The 25452-nt window shown below is 41.6% G+C and overlaps 1 protein-coding gene across 1 annotated transcript in view; it reads left to right on the plus strand.

Moving 5' to 3' along the window:
- lama4 (laminin, alpha 4) overlaps nucleotides 1-25452 on the plus strand; it is an 80068-nt gene that overhangs the window by 45285 nt on the left and 9331 nt on the right. Inside the window, exons 22-37 of the mRNA XM_080745396.1 lie at nucleotides 4440-4585; nucleotides 5697-5859; nucleotides 6751-6884; nucleotides 8400-8571; nucleotides 9209-9340; nucleotides 9435-9577; nucleotides 10230-10359; nucleotides 11644-11781; nucleotides 12186-12319; nucleotides 14931-15095; nucleotides 17424-17559; nucleotides 18076-18269; nucleotides 18792-18981; nucleotides 19457-19612; nucleotides 22779-22938; nucleotides 24899-25029. Of these exons, the coding sequence (XP_080601522.1) occupies nucleotides 4440-4585; nucleotides 5697-5859; nucleotides 6751-6884; nucleotides 8400-8571; nucleotides 9209-9340; nucleotides 9435-9577; nucleotides 10230-10359; nucleotides 11644-11781; nucleotides 12186-12319; nucleotides 14931-15095; nucleotides 17424-17559; nucleotides 18076-18269; nucleotides 18792-18981; nucleotides 19457-19612; nucleotides 22779-22938; nucleotides 24899-25029 (2424 nt within the window). The remainder of the gene's footprint in view (nucleotides 1-4439; nucleotides 4586-5696; nucleotides 5860-6750; nucleotides 6885-8399; nucleotides 8572-9208; nucleotides 9341-9434; nucleotides 9578-10229; nucleotides 10360-11643; nucleotides 11782-12185; nucleotides 12320-14930; nucleotides 15096-17423; nucleotides 17560-18075; nucleotides 18270-18791; nucleotides 18982-19456; nucleotides 19613-22778; nucleotides 22939-24898; nucleotides 25030-25452) is intronic.

Below are 25452 nucleotides of genomic sequence, written 5' to 3' on the forward strand. Positions count from 1 at the left end.
ACCCTCACGAGGTTCCACAGAAGTGACAGCAGTAACAGACGGAGCAGGCTTATTGGCCTTTATTGGTCCTTTATTAGCCGATGCTGACGTTGCTGGCATGATGATAACTGCAAAGACACAGCCTGGCCAGAGTACAAACAAGATGTTAATCACTTTTTGTGACATTTTTGAGTCCAATATACAGTACACACACACTCCTCCTTTTGCACAAAGTAGTGCAATGCAAGATAGAGGGCGCCAGATCCCTTTGAGTCACTGCTACTCCCTGTTCATCCACAGAGCATTGATTCTAGTTGTTTTCTCCATTAGATTAAAGTGCTTTCTTTTCACTTTTTCCAACTTGGGATGGTAAAAGGATGAGGCAGACAAATAAAATGTATGTAAGGTAAGTAATAAAAGTTGAAAAAAGTGAAAAGAAAGCACTTTAATCTAATGGAGAAAACAACTAAAATCAATGCTCTGTGGATGAACAGGAAGTAGTGGTAGGGTGTGACTAAAAGGGGTCTGGCGCCCTCTATCTTGCATTGCACTTTGTGCAAAAGGAGAATTGACCACACCACAAAAACAGGCATGGATTAACACATTGGATGCCGTTGATTAAACAATGATTTATTCGCAAAGTGGCAGGGTTTTTTAATGTTCGTTTTTTTTTTCTTATTTCGGAGGCTATCGGAGTAAATGTAACCTGAGTATTTTTCGTTGTGATAGTATTTTATTTCACCCAGGACAGAACAAATGACAATCGTGGCCATCAGTGCTTTTGTAACGCTCGCTAGAGAAGGGCTTGTTTTTAACATGAACGTGATCTGGAGTTAGATTACGAGATAGATCCACTTTTGTAAGTCTCATAACCTTGGCCTGTATGGAAAACCTGGATTTCCTGATTGAGTTATCTCCCGTTGCATTGTGGGAATTTGAGTTTTGTCTCTTCAGCCGTGGCTGCCACAGGCAGCTAGCTACGGTTTAATATAAAACCCGGAGCGGCTGAGTGGCCTTGCCGAGAAACACACTCTGCCGAAGCAGAGGAACAAGCATGGAGGATGACAACACAACATCCTGCTGCTGACGCCATGTCTGCTCCCTGAGGCACGTGCACACATAGACATGAAAGGGGGCTTGAGCCCCTGCCCTTTTATCCGTCTGTAAAAAAAGTGCCCTCTCCAGACCATGAATTCAGTTTTTACTATGGTGAAAGAAATGCCCTCTTTCTATTCCATACATGAAGGCAGCATTCAAGAGAATTGCCTTGTCCAAACTCTCCTGAACTTGAATGCATCATCTTATGTTGAAAGAATTGCCCTCACTGCGTAGAAATCCATGCCATTACGCCACATCTCCAGTATTGACTTGGTTATGCTTAGTTCAGTGTGGTTTCACACAGCGAAAATAGCCGACCTCCAAGCTCACAACGCGTTGCAGCACGACGCGCTGTGAGCTTGGAGGTCGGCTATTTTCGGTGCTTCCACCCAAAGGCCCTTTTGGAAATTCCAGCCCCTGCCTCTCTAACATTCTCTGCACGTCCCTGACTTCTCCTCTTACTCAATGACTGACAGATATCACAACTTCTCCTCTTACTCAATGACTGGCTAGCAGACTGTCCTTTTTTGGTCATTTGACCAAATTGCTATGGCATCAGCTGAAATGTTTTAACCCTTTAGGAAAGCAACAACATTAGGTTTGTTGGATCTCGGATGTAATCAAAACTAAACAACAACACTGCCAGATTTAACATTCAATCAAGTCAACTCTCTGCAAGCCACTCTTTTTTAGTTTTTCAGGGGATAATATTTCTATGTCCATATAAGTATATTTTTGTATTATTGCTAAAAGTCTGTATTAGCTTAAGTGTTAAATAAAATGTAGTCGTAAGAGGAGTCATAAGAGGATCTGTTTATTTTCTTCAAACTGACCTTCGCGTCTCATCATATCACCGGACAAATTGATGAGTGAAAGAGTACGCAAACTAGTTGTTACTATGAATAGAACTGGGCACTTATTTGTGTGTTTCCTGAACAGAAAATGTGATAGTTTTACACTACACAAGGTCTGAAAACTTCTCCATGCGGGGCTTGCTTTAACTGGAGTACAACAGCATTCCTACACATAATTGCAGGGTTTTTAATTTTAAGGGTTTTTAGGTCTTTGCTGAAACAGAGTGTAGCTGAAGTTATTGGTGTTTTTCATTGGCTCTTTCGGCCTGGCCGAGACTACGTTTTACACGGTATTACACCCTGTCTGTCTGTCCATCCGTCCGTGTGTCAGTGAAATTTTGCAAGCACATTCCCACGTAGCAGAGGAAGAATTGCCACTTGCAAATGTTCTAATCATCCTAGGGTGTCGCTATAATAGGCTGATTTGTGTTTTTACCTATAATTCCACCGATCAGTGTAAAACGTTGTATGCACACTCCCTTGAGGCCAAGGAAAAACCTTTGCCCTGTCCTTTTCTCTTTTTTTTTAAACTTTGTTTATTTGATTTTCAAATGAAGCATTTAAGGCAATGAAGTGGTACAATAATAGGAGTAGCAGCTTCTTTTGTACAAACATCAAATATAAAACAGTGATATAAGGATTACAATTTTTGCCCTGTCCTTTTCTAATCTGCCTTTTATAGCGCCACCAGGTGGCCTATTTATTTTTAAACTTGTTTTATTTTATTTTAGTCCTTCAAATTTTATCTAAACATCCCACAAATCTGTGTACACATGATATTTTTTGTAATGTCATGGAGACGGCTCTGTGAGATTTTTCATATTCTATCATGTTTGGCAAGAAAGATTGACATCTGTTAAATTTTCTCACCTGGCGGAGACCTCTGCGTTTTACAGTCGAGACCAGGCTGAAATGCTCACCTTCTCACATTATTATACACCTAAACATAAGAACTTCTTTGATTGATTGATTGATTGATTGATTGATTGATTGATTGATTGATTGATTGATTGAGGACTTTATTAGAAGTTTGCATAGGAAAAGCTACATGACACAGTACAGTTCACTTGTGCAAGATCAACTAAAAGGATAAACACAGTAAGAAAGCTTTTGGGCTTGTTTCAATAGGGACTATATAAGCTTTGTATCATACAGTACTTGACTGCTACCAAGTAAAACATATACAGTATATATATAAATTCCTACCTGGAATCAAAATGTATGTTCTTCTGTATTCAGTTCTTCAAGAGTTGAGTTCCTTTTCACATGACACAAATGGAAACAAATAGCATGGGGGCAGAGCCGCACCTTGTCCTCATAGACCCCTCCTCTTAAAAACCAGCCCCTTGCCTTTGTGCGTGTATCTATTCTGCATCTACAGCATCTGTAGCTTGAGGCAAGACCCAAACTCAGAGTGAATCTTTAACTAAAATCTTTGCTTCTGGGGGTCCCCGCCCGAAAAAAGAATATTTTTAGATAGGGGCCCGTGGCCAAATACATATCATTTTGGGGGTCCTTGACCTGACAAAGTTTAAGAACCGCTGATATAGGCCCATTCTACAAATTTCTTCTAAATCCTATCATTTTTCTGATAAAACTTATGTTGCTATAGTGTATGAATGGTTCTCAAACTTTGTCATGTCAAGGACCCACAAAATGATATGTATTTGACCAAAATCTAAAAATATTTTGTTCCAGGGACCCCCACATATTTGAGTTAAAAATGTTAACTCTGAATTTGGGTCTTGCCTGCCCGACACTCCTGAATTTAGCTGATGACTTATTGAATATGTATCCATTCTCCCGCTGTGCTTAAGTTCTGGCTTGAGTTTTGGACAACTCAAGCCAGACTCTATGACATTCCTCATGCAGGTTAATCACCAAAGGTGACAGGGCCTTTCAGTCTGTAGTGCCCAGACTCTGGAATGCCATTCCTCATGGCCTGAGAGTTTTAAGAACCACTTAAAAAACACTGTTTCAACAAGCATTTGGAGAAAGCCATTGAGCTTCTCCTCCAGATGTGAAATGTGACTGCTGTTTTGTTTTTCCAGATATGCATTGTACAGTTTGTGTTTTTGTTGTTTCTAATCATCTCAATGTGTGTTGCTGTTTTATTTCTGTTGTATGTAAAGCACTATGTGTGTTCACTCTGTTAAAAGTGCTATACTAATAAAACGTTACTTACTTACCAACAGGGGTGAGATGCCGCAGGCTCGGTTAGGCTCTGCGAGCCCAGACTTATCAAGCTGCACGCACGTGCGCGCGCACAAGCTCAAAATGCGTCGCTCCGCACCACGTTTCGAGCTTGTGGATCTGTTACTCTTGATACTTTTGTGTGAAGCTACTGTAGTATGAACAAGTAGGGCATTAATTTATGAAAAAACACAAAAAGCTAGAATATGGCTATGGCGAGGTTTGTGCCATAGCCATATTCAGCAACGATATGTTCTACATACTGTACAGGTACTAGTGTTATTCCCATACTGTATGTGCTTTGTGTTCCTACAGGGCACGAAGGACTACATGGGCCTGGCCATCAAGAATGACAACCTGGTGTTCGTGTACAACCTGGGCAGTGAGGATGTGGAGATCCCACTGAGTTCAAAGCCTGTCAGCCAGTGGCCTGCAGTCTTCAACTACATCAAAGTGGAGAGGTCCGTAGACACTCATGTTACTTGGAGAACCAAGGTTATACCTTTGCAGCCCGTGCAGCAATCACAATGTTGTAATCAGGGTTCATATATCATATATAACTAGCCCTTACCCATTCAAAGATATGAGCTCCGAAATGATGTGCAGTGGGTGGGTTATGGGATGTGCACTGTGCACACAGTATATGAGGGATGGAAAGTAACTTTAACTGGTGCTTGCATGATAATATGTAGGAGCATCAATGTAAGAAATACCCGTTTCGTTTAATGGCTACAGAGATACTGTGTACCGATCTGCATGATTTTTGGACAAAATCTGTAACAGGGCCAGACAACCGACCCCCCCCCCCCCCCCCCCACCCCCCCCCCGCCCGCCTGCACACACACACACACACACACACACACACACACACACACACACACACACACACACACACACACACACACACACACACACACACACACACACACACAGAGCTGGTTAAACATGTTGCCTCATGCTAGATGCAGAATAGATATGCCTCAAGCTAGATGCAGAATAGATATAGGTACACCATAAAAAATGATAATATACAGCATAAGATTTGTGAAAGTGACAAACGGGCTTCACAGTTATGTCAGGTGTGTTCATATGCTTATGGTGATGCGATTTCAGATCCAGCCACTGAGGAGAAACGCTGTGACAGACACTCAGACACTCACTCAGACATTCCGAAAATTATATGTTTGATATGTCTTGGCCTTGTCCATAGCAAATTTTAGATTTTCTGTTTTACAAAACATCTTATTTTGATCATAATACCCAATTACTGCATGTCAAGTCTCCAGATTATCTTCAGAATATGTATGACACTGATTTACTATGACACTATGGCACATTATGAGTCCACCAATACTAGTGGTTGCCCCATAACTGTGAGAGTGTACAAATGGAGGCATTTTCCATTTTTACACTCTCACAGTTGCAGCCCTTTTATGGTCAATCAGGGCTATCTCTTAATGTGTTTCTTGTCCGGTTTTGACAAAAATGTCCACCACAAGCCAACATGGCAATGACCCCTGGTTGTGATAATGTGTTTGTTCCTTCATGCTCCTTTGTGTTCCCCGGTGGCAGGTTGGGCAGACACGGAAAGGTCTTCCTCACCGTGCCCAGTCAGAGCTCCACGGACGAGCAGAAGTTCATCCAGAAAGGGGAAGCTCCGGGCACGGACGCACTGTTTGACATCGACCCCAAAGATGTGGTCTTCTTTGTGGGTGGCGTTCCGGATGATGTCAAGGTATCGCTGCTGAGTTGTTTGGCGTCAAAATGCTCTTGAGATTGTCTTTTAATCGTGTCAACCGATGTAAGATTGAGTCCAGTTTGTTGGTCAAGTTGCTGCAATTACCTGAGTGTTTAGTTGATATTATGCAAGTTGGGTTATGCACAACCAACTGATCCTTGTACGGGGGCCAATCGTGGCACGACAGCAGATTGTATATGGCCTGCGGCTTCCTTCCTAAAATGCATTATTTATGGCCTGCCACATTGAAGTTTTGAAAGTTTTTAAATTAACCTGGACAGATCTACTTCTCAGTAGAATTTGTATAAGGATTCCTAACTGCTTGTGTTATTAATTTTGGCTGCACATTTGAACAAAAGGTAATTTATTGGACTGTAAATATAATAGCATGCAGTGCACGTGATGAAATGCTGAAGAAATGTGGGATTGTTTTTCTTTTGTTCACAGCAGATGAGTGGCTTACATTTGGATACACTATTGATATTGCAGTGCGATGCATGTATTTGTACTAGCTATGCTACTGTCATGGTCCAGTGACAATGTGACAAATGACAAGAAATGCTGTCTGCCCTAATGTATAGTACTGTGTGTATTTTTGCATCTTCTATATGGCCCCTTTGGAAAAAAATGGACACCCCTGCCTTATACCCTACTGTATATGCAGTGTCTATACTGTCTATAATTGGTCCCCTCCTTTTCCCCTCTACGCCAAATCTGTGCAGCAAAAATGGCAGATGTACAAGCTCACGACATGCTCTGTTGCAGCGCGTTGTGAGCTTGTTTATCCGCTATACTTGCACTATGTTTGCCTATTATGACATACCTATAATAGGGATGCTAGGGTTCATGTGGTTTTAAATTAAAATGCAGATTATGTATTCCTTTTAGCTGCCACCTCCTCTCAGTCTTGCTCCTTTCGTGGGCTGCATCGAGATGGCCTCCATCAACAACGATGTCATCAGCCTGTATAATTTCAAAGAGACCCACTTGGTTGATGTGGTCGCCACACCACCATGTCCCAGGTAGCTACTGTAGCTGTTCTAGTATTCTTTTTCACATTTATAGTTGTTGTTTATTGTATGTTTGTATCTATTAAAAAAAGAATATAAAGTAGTGAAAATAGCCGGATCACAACGCAATGCTACGCGTCGTCTCTTGTACGATGAACTAGGGCATACATGGGCAACTGGCGGTCCGGGGGCCACATGCGGCCCCCACCTTCACTTAATGCGGCCCGCAGGTTAATACCCGAAAACTGATATATTATTGATTTCAGCTGTTACAATTCCAACCATGACCTGCTTTAGTTTCCGTCAGTCTATAATAGTAGCTTAATGACTAGTATAGTAGTATTAAAATGTCTTCTTTTATGTCTAATGTATTTGTATTTAAGTTCATAAAATTAACCTGACTATATAATTAAATGTGTTTGAAATTAAATCAAAATGTTACATTTCAGGATTCCAATTCAAAGATTCCAAAATATTATTCAGGATTCCAATTCAAAAGAAGCAAAAAAATAGCTGATCTACAAGCTCACGCGCGATTGAGCTTGTAGATCTGCTATTGTTTTGCTTCTTTTGTATGAGATACTAGAATGTCAAAGTAGGACGTAGCAATATGCATTGTGGCCCTCTGGAGTGAAGGTGGAAATATACAGTGGCCCTCGCCATCATCAAAGTTGCCCACCCCTGAACTATTGTATTCATTTGAGAAAAACATAAAGAGTCAAAAACATGGAGATGTAATGTTATAATGTTTCTGCCCGACAGTAACGATATACTGCTTATAGTCGGGGGATATCTTAAAAAGTCCTGGAATAAATTCCTTACCAAAACATTTCTTCACCAATGTGTTTGTAAAGGTGTCTAGTAACACATCTCACGAAGACTGAAATTCAGTTTCCCTAGGAAAATCTTTGACAGCTAGGGTAATTCTGGGTCTCATTCACTCACTATACACTATACTATAGGGGACAAAATCACTCCCAAAAAGTATGCTTTAAGTGGGATGTGAGGGGTCTTACTAGGTGTTTTTAATTATTCTGAATCCATTGCAAGCATTTGTTTTGCACCAAAAACATTCCTTGGGCTAGAAATGGACCCCCATACCACTGTGAAAAGTGATGATTTAGTGATCATCACTAAACCATCATTTTATGGGCTGTTTTTAGCCCAATGAATGTTTTTTTGTGCAAAACAAATGCTTGCAATGGATTCAGAATAATTAAAAACACCTAGTTAGACCCCTCACATCCCACTTAAAGCATATTTTTTGGGAGTGATCTTTTCCCCTATAGTAGTTAGAGAATGAGACCCAGAATTACCCTAGCTGTCAAAGATTTTCCTAGGGAAACTGAATTTCAGTCTTTGTGAGATGTGTTACTAGACACCTTTACAAACACATTGGTGAAGAAATGTTTTGGTAAGGAATTTATTCCAGGACTTTTTAAGATATCCCCCGACTATTAGTATGAGGATTCGAGGAACACTCAGATTCAACTGAATTAACCTGTGGTTTTTTGTTTTTGCTCTCAGATACAAGTTGGCGTTCTCTCAGAGTCGTATTGTCAGCTACCTGTTTGATGGAACAGGCTTTGCACTCATCAATAACATCGAGAGGAGGGGCAAGTTTGGTGTCGTGACCAGATTTGACATTGCTGTACGAACGGTGGCAAACAATGGCGTGCTACTGCTCATGGTCAATGGGGTAAGTCTAAACACAGAGGTTATTATCGTTAATCCAGATATTAAAAATGTGTTCTTTTTTTTTTCGTACTTAGTTTAAATCAGGGGTCTTCAACGTTTTCAGGCCAAGGACCCCTTAGTTGAGCGAGAGATGAAGCAGGGACCCCCACAACCTTATCATAGATTCCATATAGTTTCATGGTTTGACAGCACGATCATCCGTGTATTTTGGATTCATGTCACTTTGCATTTTCTGATATTTAACCACTTGAACCGGCGTCAATACTTATGAAACTTGACCTTTCACTCTGTAATTAGTCTGCTTTTTTCCCAGCTACAACACAACTCTTTGCAGAAAATAGCCGATCTACAAGCTTGAGTTTGTAGATCTGCTATTTTTGGCTAAAGTTCTCAGAATATGGATGTTAGGGTTCAAGTGGTTAATATAAAAAAGGAGAAAAAACACTTCTATCACACAAAGATTTGGAGGACCCCCTGTAGTGACTCTGAGGACCCCCCTAGGGGTCCCGGACCCCCTGTTGAAGACCCCCTGCTTTAAATGATTGACATGTAACATGTATTTGTTGTTTATTTAGACTCAACTGAACGAACAGAAAAACATAAAGTTTAACATAAATGTTTAACCTTTTCTTTCTCAGGATAAATTTTTCCTATTGGAATTAAAGAATGGCTACCTGCGCCTCATGTACGACTTTGGCTTCAGCAACGGGCCAAATGTTATGGAGAACAACATACCAAAACTGAAGATTAACGACGCGCGCTACCACGAGGTACAGGAGGGCTCTCCTCACCGCATACAATCACAAAGAGAGTAAGAAACAATGCTGTTGTAACAATCTGCTCCGGGCTATTTAATCTTCACAGGTGTCAGTGATCTACCATCAGTCAAAGAAGGTGATCCTACTGGTGGACAAGAGTCACGTTAAGTCCATAGAGAATCCAAAGACCACCCTGCCCTTCTCAGACCTCTACATCGGAGGAGCACCGTCACAAATCCTCCTGTCCAGGTGAGCTGCTGTTCCACCAAAGCATGCATCACTGCAACAGTGATGCAAAAGGAGTAGTTCACCCCCAAAATGTTTTTTTTTTCTATTGATTTATTAAATTAAATGTACCCCCGTTGATTCCGGACATTTGGGTCCCCGTCCGGAATCAATGGGGTTAAATTTACAATTTTTACAGAATGCCCACACCCTAGGTGGGGTTGGCGATAGGGCCTTTCTGTGTGGAGTTTGCATGTTCTCCCCGTGTCTCCTAGGGTTGATACCCTCACAAAAACATAGTAATCCTTGTCTCTATAATGCCTCCCCCTGGCCGGCGCCTGATGGAGGGGAAAGGAACTGGTTGGAATAACGCTTTCCTTCCACGTGCTATGTCCAAACCGGGGAAATCCCCACTGTCAGGTGAAAAGAAGCAACTTGGACTCCTCATGCATAGAAGGAAGCATGAGGTCAGTCCGTTGTCTCCCCAGGCGCGGCAGAGGGAGAGCAGAGCCCAGGATTACATAGGCAATTGACATTGGGTGAAAATGGGTTACAAAATCATGGGATAAAGATTATGAAAAAAAAATGGGACAAAAAAGGCTCTAAGAACTGGCGGTAAGTGGCTTTGGTTGAGAGTCCTCTTCAGGATACTGACAGGTTATTGTCACCTCCACAGGCCTGAGCTGTCCTCTGTGGTGGGCCTGAGAGGCTGCGTCAAAGGCTTCCAGTTCCAGAAGAAAGACTTTAACCTCCTGGAGGAGCCTGGTACCATTGGTATCAGCAACGGATGCCCAGAGGAGTCCTTTGTAAGTACAGCCTCACTCCACACACATGTTATGATGCTGCACCTTGCATATGGTCGCTGTCGGCTGGAAACCTTGTATGTCACAGACCGTTCTGTTTTGTATTCATCATTTTAAAAATGATTTAGACTAGTGAAAATAGCTGATCTACAAGCACACAACGCCTCGCGCCGCAAGGCGCTGTGTGCTTGTAGATCTGCTATTTTCACAAGTTTTGTGCGACACTATTGGATGATGAAGTAGGGCTTTAATTTATGAGAAATGGAAAAAAAACATACAAATGTGAAACTTGGAGATATGAGGTTTCTGCCTGATAGTGCCAATATCGTTGGGAAAAAAAACTTAAAAAAGGAAGAGTTTTAGACATGTTTTCCACCTGACAGCGACGATATTTATTTTGGAGAGTAACACACACACACACACACACACACACACACACACACACACACACACATGCACGTGCATGCACGCACGTGTGCACACACACACACACACACACACACACACACACGCACACACACACACACACACACACACACACACACACACACACACACACACACACACACACAGAGAACCCAATTCCTCTCATCTTCAAGTGAGAAAAAATGATTGGATGTCAGTGCTTCAGCAGCTGGTAAGACCTGAGCCAATCAATATCCCCATTGTGGGCTCAGTGAAGTGTAAACTGACAGGGTGTGAGATGACAGTGAGACAGTGTTGTTTTTGACAGCAAATTTTGATTTAGTTTTAGTCATAGTCTTTTGAATAAAATGTATTTTAGTTTTAGTCATAATTTTGTCACCTGAAAAGTATTAGTTTTAGTCTAATTTTAGTCGACTAAATATACGATTTTAGTCGACTAAATCTACAGTTGATTTAGTCAACTGAAATGTATTTTGGCAGGCCTTGATGGCATCGTAATGACTGATTTTACACTTGGTTGTGTGCTGAAAATAGCCGATCTACAAGCTCACAACGCGTCGCAGCGCGACGCGTTGTGAGCTTGTAGATCTGCTATTTTCAGCATGCAAAACCTGAGAGCAACCAAATATAAAATTACTCTCTTCTCCACTAGTCCCTCCCTAACGTTTTAGTCTAGTTTTTATTTTGTTGACGAAATTGTCAATATATTTAGTCTTAGTTTTAGTCATCACAGCTTAGTTTTTATTTTGTTTTTATTTAGTTTTCGTCAGTGAAAAAAACGCAGTCGACAAACATTTTTAGTCATAGTTTTAGTCGACGAAATCAACACTGGAGTGAGATGTGTGTTCTGATCGCCAACAGATGTCCCGTAAAGCCTCCTTCACTGGAGAGGGCTATCTGGGCTCAACGGCCAAGATCTCACCCTTCCATTCCTTTGAGGGCGGACTCAACTTCAGGACCCTGCAGCCGTCTGGACAACTGTTCTACCTCAAAGAGGGGGTAAACACATCTCTAAGTGTCTTACGCGCTGTGAAAATGGTATTTTTTTATTCCGGTGGTGTGCATTTCCAGAGCATGTTTATTGGGTTCTGGCTCGGATCAATGGAGCTAACAATAAGTTTCTAGCTATCGGTATCAGCATGAAAAGTCATTTTTCTAAATTGTAAAGAAAAAATACCATGATTTTTTTTATCATGTATCATGTTGTATATGTATTTTTTAATTCCACAATTCTGCACACATACATCACATGGGTAAATACATTTCAACAATATCGTATTGGTTAGTGCTTGCTTTTTATATACATTTGTGATGACCGCCTTTAGGCTGAGGACCACTGTTCACTGTCTTTGTGAGCGTTTAGTGTAGCTGGATCTCACCTGCGTGTGAACGTTCCCTTGCAGACGGATGAGTTCAGCATCTCCCTGGAGAACGGAGCGGTGGTGCTGAACACCAGAGGGACCAGAGTCAAGTCCACCAAGAGGCAGTACCACGATGGAAGGACTCACTTCATAGTGGCATCAGTCAACAACCAGAAGTACTTGATCGATTGAATACTTTATTAGCAGCCAGTTTGCATAGGAAAAGCACAGGACAGTACAGTTCAGATACACGGTCTACTAATATAGGATTTAAACCCAAGAAAGCACTATGGCTCTTTTACATTGGGGTCCTTTTTTTTACTTATTTCATTGAGACAAATATACACAGTACTATGCAAGAAACATCATAAAACAGTCAGATTCAGAAAACAAGAAAAAAAGAAGGGGAATTTTTTTTTAAGCGGTGGAAACCGCTTCCAATGAATGGCTTTGTGTGTATCACGCCCATATATGGTCATTTCAGTCCAGAATGAACAGGCTTTTTCAAAAACAGAATGTCCGTTTAATTACCATATATGGTGATCTCAGTCCAGAATGAACAGGGTTTTTCAAAAACAGAATGTCCGTTACCTTATGTCCATATATGGTCACTCCAGGCCAGAATGAACAGGTTTTTCCTGTCCCGTACGTGTAAAATATCAGTCCAGAATGAATAGGCTTTTTCAAAAAGCAAAATGTGTGTCCCATGTCCATATATGGTCATTTCAGTTCAGAATGAATAGGCTTTATATGTCCTGTACATCTAGAATATGTGTGCGGTGGTGTACCTCCCGGTCAGATGAATGGATACTTTGAGGATTGGTCAAGCTTCACATGATAATTTGGCCTTCAGGGTTTATCTGTCTTATTTAAACACTTTATATTTATTTATGTATTTATTTAATTACAAATTCTTATTTTAACTCATTGAATGCCCTTTTCAAGATGGCCGCCAAGTACCAGGATGCCACGTTCCTAAATTTCTAGTGCACGGATCAATTTTTAGTGCACGGATCGTGCACGCCCATGCACCATATATGCACCATATGTGTAGTACTTTTTAACAGCTTTCAAACAAAAAAATCCGCTTGGAAATCCGTTCAGGCATTCATGAGATAGAAGCCTTCAAAGTCAGACAAAACAAACACTGCCACCTTCCTAAATTTCTAGTGCACGGATCAATTTTTAGTGCACGGATCGTGCACGCCCATGCCTAGATCATGCACCATATGTGTAGTACTTTTTAACAGCTTTCAAACAAAAAAATCCGCTTGGAAATCCGTTCAGGCATTCATGAGATAGAAGCCTTCAAAGTCAGACAAAACAGCCATTTTTGACATTTTGAAAGATGTGTTTGTTATGGGGCTAAACATGCAATCTCGCAATTGCGATCATGCCTAATACATTTGAGGCATTTTTAGAATTTTTTTTATTAAAAAAAAAAATGATTTTTTTTTTTTTTTTTTTTTTTTTCAAAATGGCTTCCAACTCGGGAAACTCGGGCTGTGGCAGCCTGGGAGTACTGTAATAACTCGTGAAACTCGTGCCTTGGCAGTCAATGAGTTAATGTATGTGTTTTAATCTATTTTATTTTTTAAACCTATTATACCAACTGTCATACCAGCTCTCCAAATACATTCAGAATAGAAGTTTTATCTGTCCACCGCTTCAATTCGAACCGAGGTTTGATTTTTTATATATATACACAATCATATATACCCAGTAAACAGGTCGGGGGAGGGGGGTATCGTCTTTTTACCAGTTTCAAGTTGCAGCCTGTAACTGATTTTTCAGAGCAGTTTTAATGGCATTCCACATTAAAAAAGCTACTAAAGTAAAGCTGCTTCTGATTGATGTACAAAAGCCTCAAACCCTCGCAAAAACAAAAGGGTCTGGGTGCTCGGAAGTTCAAAAAGAGTGTAGCAAAGGTGCTCTGAAAACGTCTAACTTTAAAGGAAAAATAAATCAAGGCACTCTTCTGGTGAAAAAAGTTAAAAGGCTTTATTGAAGCGGCTAGTTCATAATTGAAGTTAAAAACTGGGATAACCCACGCGTAGCGGCCAGCACAACCTTCTTCAGGGTACTTGAAAACCCTGGTTCTCAAAGTGGAGTCCGCGGAACCCCCGGGGGTCCTTGAGGGGGCTCCAGGTGGGTCCCCAGCAAAATGAGGAACAGTTTAAACACTTAATAAGCGTTATTTTACTTTCTGCTTTTTGAAAATAGACAATCTAAGCACACAATGCATCTCAATGTGACACATTGTGAGCTTGTATCGGTTATTTTCAAAAATAATTGACAAAAGTTCTCTAACAGGGCAGATTTTTTTCAAATGGGGGTCTGCAGCCCAATACGTATCAGTTTTGGGGTCTTTGACATGAAAATGTTTGAGAATCACTGCTTTATACAAGATTCTGTATTTAAACAGGTGTAATTGCAATAGATATAACCAGTAAGAGGAGATAAGCGACCGTCACGTCGCATACACAAACTTTAGAATCAGGAGCGAATATGGGAAATGGGACAGATCCATGTTGATGACATGACTTTAGAGATACTGTGTACCGCTTTGCGTGATTTTAGGCCAAAATCTGTAGGAACAGTGTCCAAAAATGTGTTTTGCAAAAAACACCCTGATGGTGGCACTAGAAGAGGGCCATGTGAGAAATCAGGGGCGGAGGTTGTGGTTTGCTAGCCAAGGAGTGTCTGTGTGCAAAGTTTGGCATGGGTAGGGACAGTTCTAAGAAGTTTGAACAGGTGTCTGACTGAGTGCCGACCTGTCTGTCCTAGGTATGAGCTGATAGTGGATGACAAAGACAAACAGGAGAAGAAACGCCCATCCTCTGCCACACAATCCTCATCAGATCCCACAGTGAAGACCTTCTACCTGGGAGGGGCTCCGAGCAGCACCGTCAAGAACTTCACAGGCTGCATCAGCTATGCCTACATCAACAGGTAGAACACATATACCTGTATATACACTTACACCATCACTAATACTCAATGTATCAGCTATGCCTACATCAACAGGTACAAGTACAAGTACAAAGTAGGTCGGGAGTGGCTTATTGTCGGTATCAGCCGGTAACACGCGGGAGTCTGTCCCCGTTACAATGCGCTAGACCACTGGGAGATGGACTGCTGAGGTGGAGCGCCACACCTACCATCAGCTCCCAGTACTTGCCGCACGACTTGCCAAGCCATGCTACTCATACGCTGAGTTGGCGGTGCCCGGAATCGAACCCATGACCTTGCGGTACAAAGGCGAGAGCTCTACCGACTGAGCTACCCGAGCACGATAGAACACAATATATACACTATCAATAATACTCAATGCGTCAGCTATGCCTACATCAACAGGTAGAACACATATATACAATATCAATAATACTCAATGCATCAGCTATGCCTACATCAACAGGTACCAGTGGCATAAAATAACAAAGTAGATTTACTTAAGTACAACAACAAGTATTTCAAATTTCCAATACTTTTACTTCTACTCCACTACATCTCGGATCCAAATTATGTACTTTTACTCCACTACAATTATCTGAAAACTTAAGTTAGTAGTTACTTTGCAGATATAAATGATTATAGTATAAAACATAAATTAATCCACTTTAGCCCTATTTTATACCTAGGCTATTTGAAAATAGACGATCTACAAGCTCACACTCACCGCGTCGCATCACAATGCGTTGTGAGCTTGTAGATCTGCTATTTTCAAACTTTTACTTTAATTACATTTTGAATTCCAGACTTTTACTTGCAACAGAATATTTCTATAATACTTTTACTTAAGTAAAGAATGTGAGTACTTTTTCCACCACTTTCAGGTACACCCACAGAGCACATATATACACTATCAATAATACTCAATACTCAATTGAGTCTCCTAATGAGTCCCCTACTGACTGATGACCCGTTATCAAATTACTGGCTTAGGAATGCAACAAAAACAAATCTCCATGAATTCAAGACTTCGTGGGGTGTGTAATTGATAGAAAAACTGCCCTTTTTCGGGTGATCTACTGATTGATCATCTATACTACAGGATAGCTATGTGAGATCGTTATAGGTAGATGAGATTTGTTATGGCCACCTTCTTTCAGAAACTCTCAGGGAAGAGTTTATTTACTAGCAGACAGTGAATTATGAAGCCATATGTATGACATTTGTGTCAGTGCATCTGTTTCATGTCTCTCCAGACTGCATTGTAATTACAGATTTAGCTTTGGGAGGGAGGGAGGGAGGGAGGGAGAGAGAGAGACTCAAATAAATCTTGAACTTAAGAGTTTGAGAATGTGATGTTTGTTGCCATGGAAACACAGTTGCTATGTTGTGTTGAGCAGTGTTGTTTTTGACAGCAAATTCTGATTTAGTTTTAGTCATAGTCTTTTGAATAAAATGTCATTTAGTTTTAGTCATGATTTAGTCAACTGAAAAGTTTTAGTTTTAGTCTAGTTTTAGTTGACTAAATATCATAAGATTTTAGGGCGACTAAATCTACAGTTGATTTAGTCGACTAAAATGTATTTTAGCAGGCCTTGATGGCGTAATAACTGATTTTACACTTGGTTGCGTGCTGAAAATAGCCGATTGAGGTTGTAGATCTGCTATTTTCAGCATGCAACACCGGAGAGCAACCAAACATAAAATGACTCTCTTCTCCACCAGTCCCTCCCCAACATTTTAGTCTAGTTTTTATTTTGTTGACGAAATTGTCAATATATTTAGTCTTAGTTTTAGTCATCACAGCTTAGTTTTTATTTCGTTTTTATTTCCGTTATAAAAAAAAAAAAAAAAAAAACCTCGGTTCGAAGTGAAGCGGTGAATTTTTATTCTATGTGTTCTAGAGCTATGACATCTGTGTTCTAGATCTATACATTCTGTGTTCTAGATCTATACTTTCTATGTGCTTTAGTTCTATATTTGTATGAATTCTGAATGAATGAATGATTTTGTCTGGAGGGCCAAATTGTCATGTGAAGCTTGACCAATCCTCAATTCTGCATGCACGGGACATGCACGGGACAGACAAAGCCACTCCTTGGGAATCTATGGGAATCCTCAAAAAAACATGTACGGGGCAGACAAAGCCACTCCTTGGAAGCGGCTTTCACCGCTTCAAAAAACACAGTCGACAAATATTTTTCGTCATAGTCAACACTGGTGTTGGGAGTCTGTCTATTTTACATCTTCCACCCCTCTCTCTCTCCCTCTCTCTCTCTCTCCCTCCCTCTCTCTCTCTCTCTCTCTCTCTCTCTCTCTCTGGTCCAGACAGGACAGGGACATCGAGCCAGAGGACTTCCAGCGCTACACGGAGAACGTGGGAGCATCTCTCCAGGACTGTCCTGTGGAGGAACCTCCTGCTGCCCTGCAGTCCAGAGGAGCCAAACAGAGCCAGTCCAGGAAGGTAGGAATGAATGAAGTACACAGTAGCTGCAACACTAGAACAAACTCATCCATAATCCATTTGAATAAAACTCCAGTTTGGCACCTACGTCCATATATGGAGATCTCTGTATCTGTCAGTCCTTGTCCCTTTTATGCCCGCTATAAAACGCTGTTTTTATGTGACACCGTTGTATGACATATGATAAAATAGGGCTTAATAAATTGATAGAATAATAGCTAAGAAGATAATTGAACGTTCCAGTACTAGGATGAAGCATTTACAAGTCACAGATTTACCAATCTGGTGGGGACCCATCATCAAAGAAAAGGGAAAAACAGCGCCCTCTCTGTTTTGTTCCTTTTCAGCACTTCGTCTGTTCTTGAGAGATTACAGATATACTGCTCGCGTGATCGAAGACTCATGCTCGTCATTGTTGATAAAACGTGCCAACATGCCTGTTCTCCTCTGAATTGACATTTCAGGCATTCATCCCAAATCGCTAAAAATGTCAACCTAATCTGCTTTCTCACCAAGGTGGGCAGAGACAAGCTCAGCCTGCCGCTCGGCCTTATGGGACTGAGGAGTGATGGCCAGGACCCGTCCGAGACGGAGCTGACCCCCTGCTCCTTGTCCCCGAGGCCCAGAGCCACCCGGCAAGCCCACCGCTATGGCGGCGTTGGCCACAGCAGACAAGAGTACACAGACCTCCCACAGTCTCTTTCTGAGAGGTGAGTGTACGGGAAGCGCACTTTGGGATCACCTTAAACACATTTAGGACTGTAGACGATTCTAAAATGAAAAACTTCAAATATTTATTCAAAATGTATTATTATTTAAACTTGTCCAAAACCGTTCAGTTTGTATTTATCATTTTATAAATGATTTAAAATAGTGAAAATAGCCGATCTACAAGCACACAACTTGTAGATCTGCTATTTTCACTAGTTTTGTGCGACAGTCTTGTATGATGAAACAGGGCTTTACTTCACGAAAATACTTGCAAATTTGAAACTTGGAGATACAAGGTTTTTGCCTGACAGTGACGATATGTTTTTAAATACTGTACATAGCAACAAGAAAAGAAAGGTATAGTTACAAAAAATAAGGGTTCCCGTCCTAAATCAGTTAAAAGGTCACGTCTGTTCAAAAACTCACTCATGTGAAATGCACCTCACTCCCCTTTCTCAAGTGTTTGTCGGTGCCTTTTGCACACGGCTGAGTAAATCCTCTCTCCCATCGCTGTGTCCCAGGTCCCACTTCTCCCTGTCTCTGAAGACCCAGTCGTCGTTCGGCCTCATCTTTTATGTATCAGACGAGCAGGAGGACAACTTCATGTCTGTGTTCCTGGCTCACGGGAAGCTGGTGTACACCTTCAACGTGGCCGACCAGAGAGTCAAGATCAGGAGCCACGAGAAATACAACGACGGGGCGTGGCACAACGTAAGTTGTTGTTTGACTTATCCTGTTTGAGCAAAATGCACATGGCTAGCACTAGAAGTTACAGGGTTTGTAGAGCTTTTCAAAAGTCAGGATTGAGAACATTTCTAACGCCTTTATGGTATAAGGACACCTTCAAGGACTACATCACAGTTTCAACACAGTAAAAACATCAGTTACTTAAACACGGAGGATCTACAGTACAAATGTAACACATTTTGTATATTCTCTGAGCTACAAATGGATAAATGAACGATAAGGATTTCACTGTGACCCTTGCAATTCAGAGGCATCGACCCTCATTATTACTGGACAACGCCTGTCACAATGTTTAGAACAGGTACCTGCCCCAAGTAATATATCTGAGAATTTCCCATCACGTTCAATCAAAGAAGCACGCTTCCAAACACAGGTCAACAACACATGCATTCTGCATTCACACAGTGACAACCTGGTCTCTCCTCTCTCCCTGCTTCAGGTTATTTTTATCCGCGACGGAACCATGGGTCGATTAATAATTGATGGGCTCACAGTGCTGGAAGACAAGGCCCAGGGCAGCAACCTCACCTGGCACGTCACTGGGCCCCTCTACGTGGGGGGCGTTCCTCCAGGGAGAGCCCACAAGAACATCCAGGTACGCTTCGTCTCTCCATCTCTTCAGAACGGGTACACAGTATTGTGTATTATTATTTTATGCTTTAACTATTAAAAAAATAGCAGATCTACAAGCTCACAGCGCGGCACCGAGTGCCGCGCTGCGAGCTTGTAGATCTGCTATTTTTTTTTAATTTTTTTTTTAAGATTTGTTTTGGGACTTTTTTTTTGCCTTTATTGGATAGGACAGTAGACTGACAGGAAATGGGGGAGAGACAGGGAGTGACACGTGGCAAAGGTCGCCCGGATCGGGAATCGAACCGGCGACGCCAACAGGCATTGATGCCGAAATGGCAATGCCTATATGGTATGCGCCTGGTCCACTAGGCTACCAGGCGCCCAGTAGATCTGTTATTTTTGACCCGATTCTATAAGTGTCTTTTGAATCCTTCTAAGGTTTTTTGAAAAACCTATGTTTCTATGTCAGCAATCTGGCTATAGCCATTGTCAAAGAAAAGGTCCTTTTCACTTAACTGGAGCTCAGTTAGTCTGTTCTTGAGAGACTACTATGTCAGTGGTTCTCAAACCTTTTCATGTGAAGGACCCCCAAAATGATATGTATTTTGGCCACGGACCCCATCTCAAAATATTTCGTTCCAGGGACCACCCACAGAAGCAAAATTTGAGTTACAGATGCTTGCTTTAAAAATACATATATTCAAAGATTTTCACAAATTTTCACGACTTTTCAAAAATAGCAGATCAACAAGCTCGCAGTGCTGTGAGCTTGCATATCTGCTATTTTTCCACTGGTTAAAGCATTCATTAATTCTAGGCCTAAATGGGTTAACAAACAGAAAATACATTCTCAGGATACCAATTATAGCCAATCAGGAGAGAGAGAGAACCCTTCAAAGAGCATTTATCTGCTCATGTTTTTCTTTCATCACTTCATCAATTTGTGTTCTGTATCCTGTATGAGTTCTCTCCCTTGATTAGATCAAATTGCTATACTGTTCCTGTTACTCAATATAAACTCTATATAGCAGGGGTCTTCAACAGGGGGTCCGGGACGGCGGCGGGACCCCTAGGAGGTCCTCAGAGTTACTACCCTAACCCTAACCCTAACCATTTGAACCCCAGCATCCCTATTCTGAATGGAACAAAAGACAAAAATAGCAATTCTACAAGCTCACAACACCCTATTTCTAGCAAAGAGGTTTGGTGTAGAGGGAAAAGAAGAGCAGACCAAGTATTGATGGTTCAAGTGGTTAACAAGTCTATGAAATATATGAACATTTTTAATCTGCAACACAATTGTATACAGTATAGAATATAGTGGGGGTCCCTGCTAAATCTCTCTATCAGCATAGGGGTCCTTGGTGCTGAAAACGTTGAAGACCCCTGCTCTATAGCAATGCTGCTCTTAAACACTTATTTTAGACATATCACTTACACTGCCTACAGCCGACAAAACCAACAGGGCTGAATGGAAAAATATTCACTGTGTAGTTAGTTAGTTATGAAACATGCCAGAGACAGTAAAAAATCGTCTTTGCAATTTATAACCCACTGGTCTTCTCCTGCACATAATATTTATGGTCCTACTGGGACGTGCTAGCTCTGATCCAACACAGACCACTGGGCTTATAGATGATGTTCCCACAAGAAAGCAGGCAAGCAGGAAACTGCCACGGAAACACGCTACCCGCCCCCCCACCCAACACTTTGAACTCCGCAAGACGCCATTCTGTGTTATTAATATATCTCTTCCTGCCGTTTTTCACCGTCGGTATATTGTACACACTGCGTATCCGTACCATGCCGTTGAATTGATGCATAATACACTTCCGCTGTGCTCTCTCTCCTGTGATGGAAAAATACTCAAATGTTTTAATTAAGTAAAAGTATCAATACTGCAATGTTCCTCAAAGCCCAGAATTCAAAATTGACTTGAGTAAAAGTACAAAAGTGTTGGCATCAAAATGTACTTAATGTACCAAAAGTAGAAAGTACTCGTTAAGCAGAATGTCCCATTTCAAGTTTCCAAATAGAAATCTTTTGAAATAGTCAAGTAAAAATAAAGCTGAGGTTGGAAAAATTGTGTTATTTAGTTTTTCAACTGATTCTGACAGGAAATTAGGTCTACTAGCCAGGATAAAAAATCTACCATAATCTGCTCACTGCAAATACCCACAGTGGCCAAATCAAGTTGGGCTCCCATCGACTTTCTATACAGGAGGAAAATACCCAGAAAAAAATCTGCTTTAAGTAGGATGTGAGGGGTCTAACTAGGGGTTTGTCATGATGCTGAATCCATTGCAAACATTTGTTTTGCACAAAAAACATTCATCGGCCCCAGAAAACGCCCACAAAACTGATGAAAAGTGATGACTCATCACTTTTCATCACTAAACCATCATTTTCTGGGGCCATTTTTAGCCCAAGGAATGTTTTTTGTGTCGATGGGAGCCCAACTTGATTTGGCCACTGTGGGTATTTGCAGTGAGCAGATTATGGTAGATTTTTTATCCTGGCTAGTAGACCTAATTTCCTGTCAGAATCAGTTGAGAAACTAAATAACACAATTTTTTCCAACCGGAGTGGATTTTTTTCCCTAGAATTACTAGACTAAAAATAGCAGATCTACAAGCTCACAATGCGTGGCATCGCGAGGCACTGTGAGCTTGTCGATCGGTTATTTTCAAATGTATATAGGACTGAAGTGGTTAATGTGTTTTGTAATAATAATTACTAGTAACTAAAGTTTTCAAATAAATGTAGTGGAGTGAAAGTACAATATTTGGATCCGAGGTGTAGTGGAGTAGAAGTAAGTAAGAGTATAGGAAATTGGAAAGACTTGAGTAAAGTACAAATACCTCAAAAGTACAGTACCTAAAGTAAATCGTCACTGTCGGGCAGAAACCTTGTATCTCCAAGTTTCAAATGTGTAAGTTCTTTCGCAAAGCAAAGCCCTGCTTCATCATACAAGGCTGTCAGCCCGTCGCACAAAAGTAGTGAAAACAGCCGATCTACAAGCACACAACGCCTCGTGTGTGCTTGTAGATCGGCTGTTTTCACTAGTTTAGTTAATTTTCTTTAATGATAAAAACAAACAGTTTTGGACATACAAGGTTTCCACCCGACAACGACGAAATGTACTTAGTTACTTTACACCACTGTCTCTCTCTCTCTCTCCCCTGCAGAGAAACTCAGCCTACAGCTTCACAGGCTGTGTGAAGAACCTGCAGCTGGATGGCGAGGGGCTGTCCTCGGTGGCTCAGAGGTTCGGCGTCACGCCGTGCTTTGAGGGTCTCTCTGAGCCAGGAACCTTCTTCTCCGAGGAGGGAGGATACGTCGTCCTGGGTATGATAACTGTTTGACTTGAACTTGAACTTTCCTCTCTGCTCCTTTAGATCAGTGCTGCTGCTGCTCAGACATTTGAATTTCAAAGACCCCCCAGTTTGGTATGCATTTAGCCTCGGGATCCAGGCATTTCATTCAAGAAAGAAAAGTATATGCATAAGGCCATTCAGGCCGACCCCTCCACACACACACACCCTGATGAGCACTGAGAATGAGAATTGTAGGAGTTAAGGCATTACTTACATTTAGTTTGACTCGGTTCCATAGATAAATATTGTTTGACAATTTGGCCAATGTTTGACCAGTTTTTATAGTATAGTTTGTTTATACCGATGCAGTAAGTCTTTTTTATTTTTTAGGTATTAAAAAGGTCCTTAAATTGTCACTTCCCTGTCATCCGGGGACCCCAATCATTGCACAGGTTGAAAACCACTGCATAGGCCACGGACCCCCCCATAACTCAGAGACTGTACAAATGGAACCAAAGGGTCCATTTGGTTCCATTCGCAGTTGTACAGTCTCTGAGTTACAGACCTGTGAGGGTCTGTTTGGTTCCTAATTATCAATAATTTAGCTGGGGACCCCCTGGAACCCCCTCAAGGACCCCTGGGAGTCCCTCCCTAGACCCCACTTTCAGAAAAACACACTGTTTGGGAAACAGTGGCCTATACCAGGGGTCTTCAACGTTTTCAGGCCAAGGACCCCTTAGTTGAGAGAGAGATGAAGCAGGGACCTTCACAACCCATAGATACCATATAGTTTCATCGTTTGACTGCACGATCATCAGTGTATTTTGGATTCATGTCAATTTGTGTTTTCAGATATTTAACCACTTGAACCGTCAATACTTATAAACTTGACCTTTCACTCTGTACTTAGTCTGCTCTTTTTCCCCTCTACACCAAACCTCTTCGCTGAAAATAGCCGATCTACAAGCTCACAATGCCTCACGCTGCGAGGCGTTGTGAGCTTGTAGATCTGCTATTTTTGGCTAAAGTTATCAGAATATGGATGCTATGTTCAAGTGGTTAATATCAAAAAGGAGGGGAAAAAAAGCTTCTATCACGCAAAGATTTGGAGGACCCCCTGTAGTAACTCTGAGGACCCCCTAGGGGTCCCGGACCCCCTGTTGAAGACCCTTGGCCTATACTGTACGACAGCCCCAGTGCAGCTGTGATTCTAGCTGTTGGAGGGGGAAGTAGGGGTCTGGAGGCCTCAAGGTCTCTGTGAGTGAGCTCAGGCTGCAGCTGTTGCTCCCAGCAATTTCACACCCCAACTGCCATCAGCTCAGGTTTTACACGTTGCTCCGTAGTGCAGAGAATCATGGACCACTGAGAGAGAGGAGGGAATAATAGGTGAGGCCCAGACAAAGGGAAACGGACACTCAGAAACAGGGGTGTCGCACCAAAATCCTGGACCCTGGGTACAAGGATTCACTGCGTTGTTTTGTGCTTTAACTATTGAAAAATAGCAGATATACAAGCTCACAGCGCGGCACCGAGTGCCGCGCTGCGAGCTTGTAGATCTACTATTTCTTTTTTTTAATCGTGAGAATTTGTGCAAATCTTTGAAGGTTTTTTGAAAAACGTATGTTTCTATGTCAGTGGTGCTCTATTTCATGTCAAGGACCCCCAAAATGATATGTATTTGGCCACGGACCCCCATGTAAAAATATTTCGTTCCAGGGACCCCTCAGAAGCAAAATTTGAGTTACAAATGTTCGCCTAAAAAATACATATATTCAAAGATTTTCACACATTTTCATGACGTTTAAAAAAAATAGCAGATCTACAAGCTTTTGTGAGCTTGTAGATCTGCTATTTTTCAATAGCTAAAGTATGAAATAATTAAGGCCCCTCCACCTTGGGCCCTAGTAACCCCCCCCCCCCCTTGTGAAGCCCCTGCTCAGAAATGACTCCATCCTCCTCTCTCCCTCTGTTTTTTTCTTTCTCTCCCATAGATGACACATTCAACCTGGGGCAGAGATTTGAGCTGGTGGTGGAGGTGCGCCCCCGTGTGGCATCAGGCGTGCTACTGCATGTGTACACTGCCGAGCAGGAGTATCTCACCCTGTACATTCATCAAGGGGCGGTAAGTCTTTCTTACTGATATATACATATTATTGCTGTCGGGCCAAAACCTTCTGCGTCCATGTTTTAACTTTTTATATATATCGTCACTGTCCGGCCAAAACCTCCTAACCAACTCTTTTTTTCATGAATCAGGGCTATTGAACACCCTTTACGTCTGTGTGTTGGTTCAAATAATATTGAACCAATGAAAAGTTGTAAAAAGTGCTTCACTCAAAACCTCCTAACTCCACTTGAGCTCATTTTCGCGAAAATGAACATTTTGGAGTTAGGAGGTTTTGGCCCGACAGCAGAGATAATTTCAATTAATGGCCTGCTTCATCGTACAAGAGTGTCTAACAAAGGTAATGAAAACAGCAGCTTGTAGATTGACTATTTTCACTATTTTAATAATATATAGGCCTATATAATAGAGGGTACCTGG

Source organism: Nannobrachium achirus, assembly GCF_963921795.1.
Source record: "Nannobrachium achirus genome assembly, chromosome: 16".
Classification (NCBI taxonomy): domain Eukaryota; kingdom Metazoa; phylum Chordata; class Actinopteri; order Myctophiformes; family Myctophidae; genus Nannobrachium; species Nannobrachium achirus.